Raw genomic sequence first — 293 nt, forward strand, 5'->3', positions numbered from 1 at the left:
CAGCAAAAACATGCAAGTACGCGAAGCACAGCTCAACACAGCAACAGCAGCAACAACCCGTAGTAGCAGCAAGAACTGCAGCAGCAGCAGCAACAGCAGCAACAGCAGCAACAGCAGCAGCAGCAACAGCAGCAACAGCAGCAGCAGCAGCCTGACTCTCTGCCTCATCACTATCCTCTCCTTCATCGAGTTCGTCTCGTTTGCCGCTGCTGCTGCTGCCCTTCTGCTGCTGCTGCTGCTGCTGCTGCTGCAGTTGCTGCTGCTGCTGCTGCTCCAGCAGCTGCAGCTGCTGC

At 57.7% G+C, this 293-nt stretch overlaps 1 protein-coding gene across 1 annotated transcript in view; it reads right to left on the reverse strand.

Annotated features, from left to right (window-relative positions):
- Positions 1-293, reverse strand: part of EMH_0007330 (uncharacterized protein) — a gene marked incomplete at both ends in the record, with an annotated part of 17196 nt that overhangs the window by 13798 nt on the left and 3105 nt on the right. Inside the window, 1 exon segment of the mRNA XM_013497970.1 lies at positions 157-291. Coding sequence (XP_013353424.1) covers positions 157-291 — 135 coding nt within the window.

This window comes from Eimeria mitis, genomic scaffold (assembly GCF_000499745.2).
Source record: "Eimeria mitis Houghton genomic scaffold, Emh_scaff306, whole genome shotgun sequence".
Taxonomy (NCBI): domain Eukaryota; phylum Apicomplexa; class Conoidasida; order Eucoccidiorida; family Eimeriidae; genus Eimeria; species Eimeria mitis.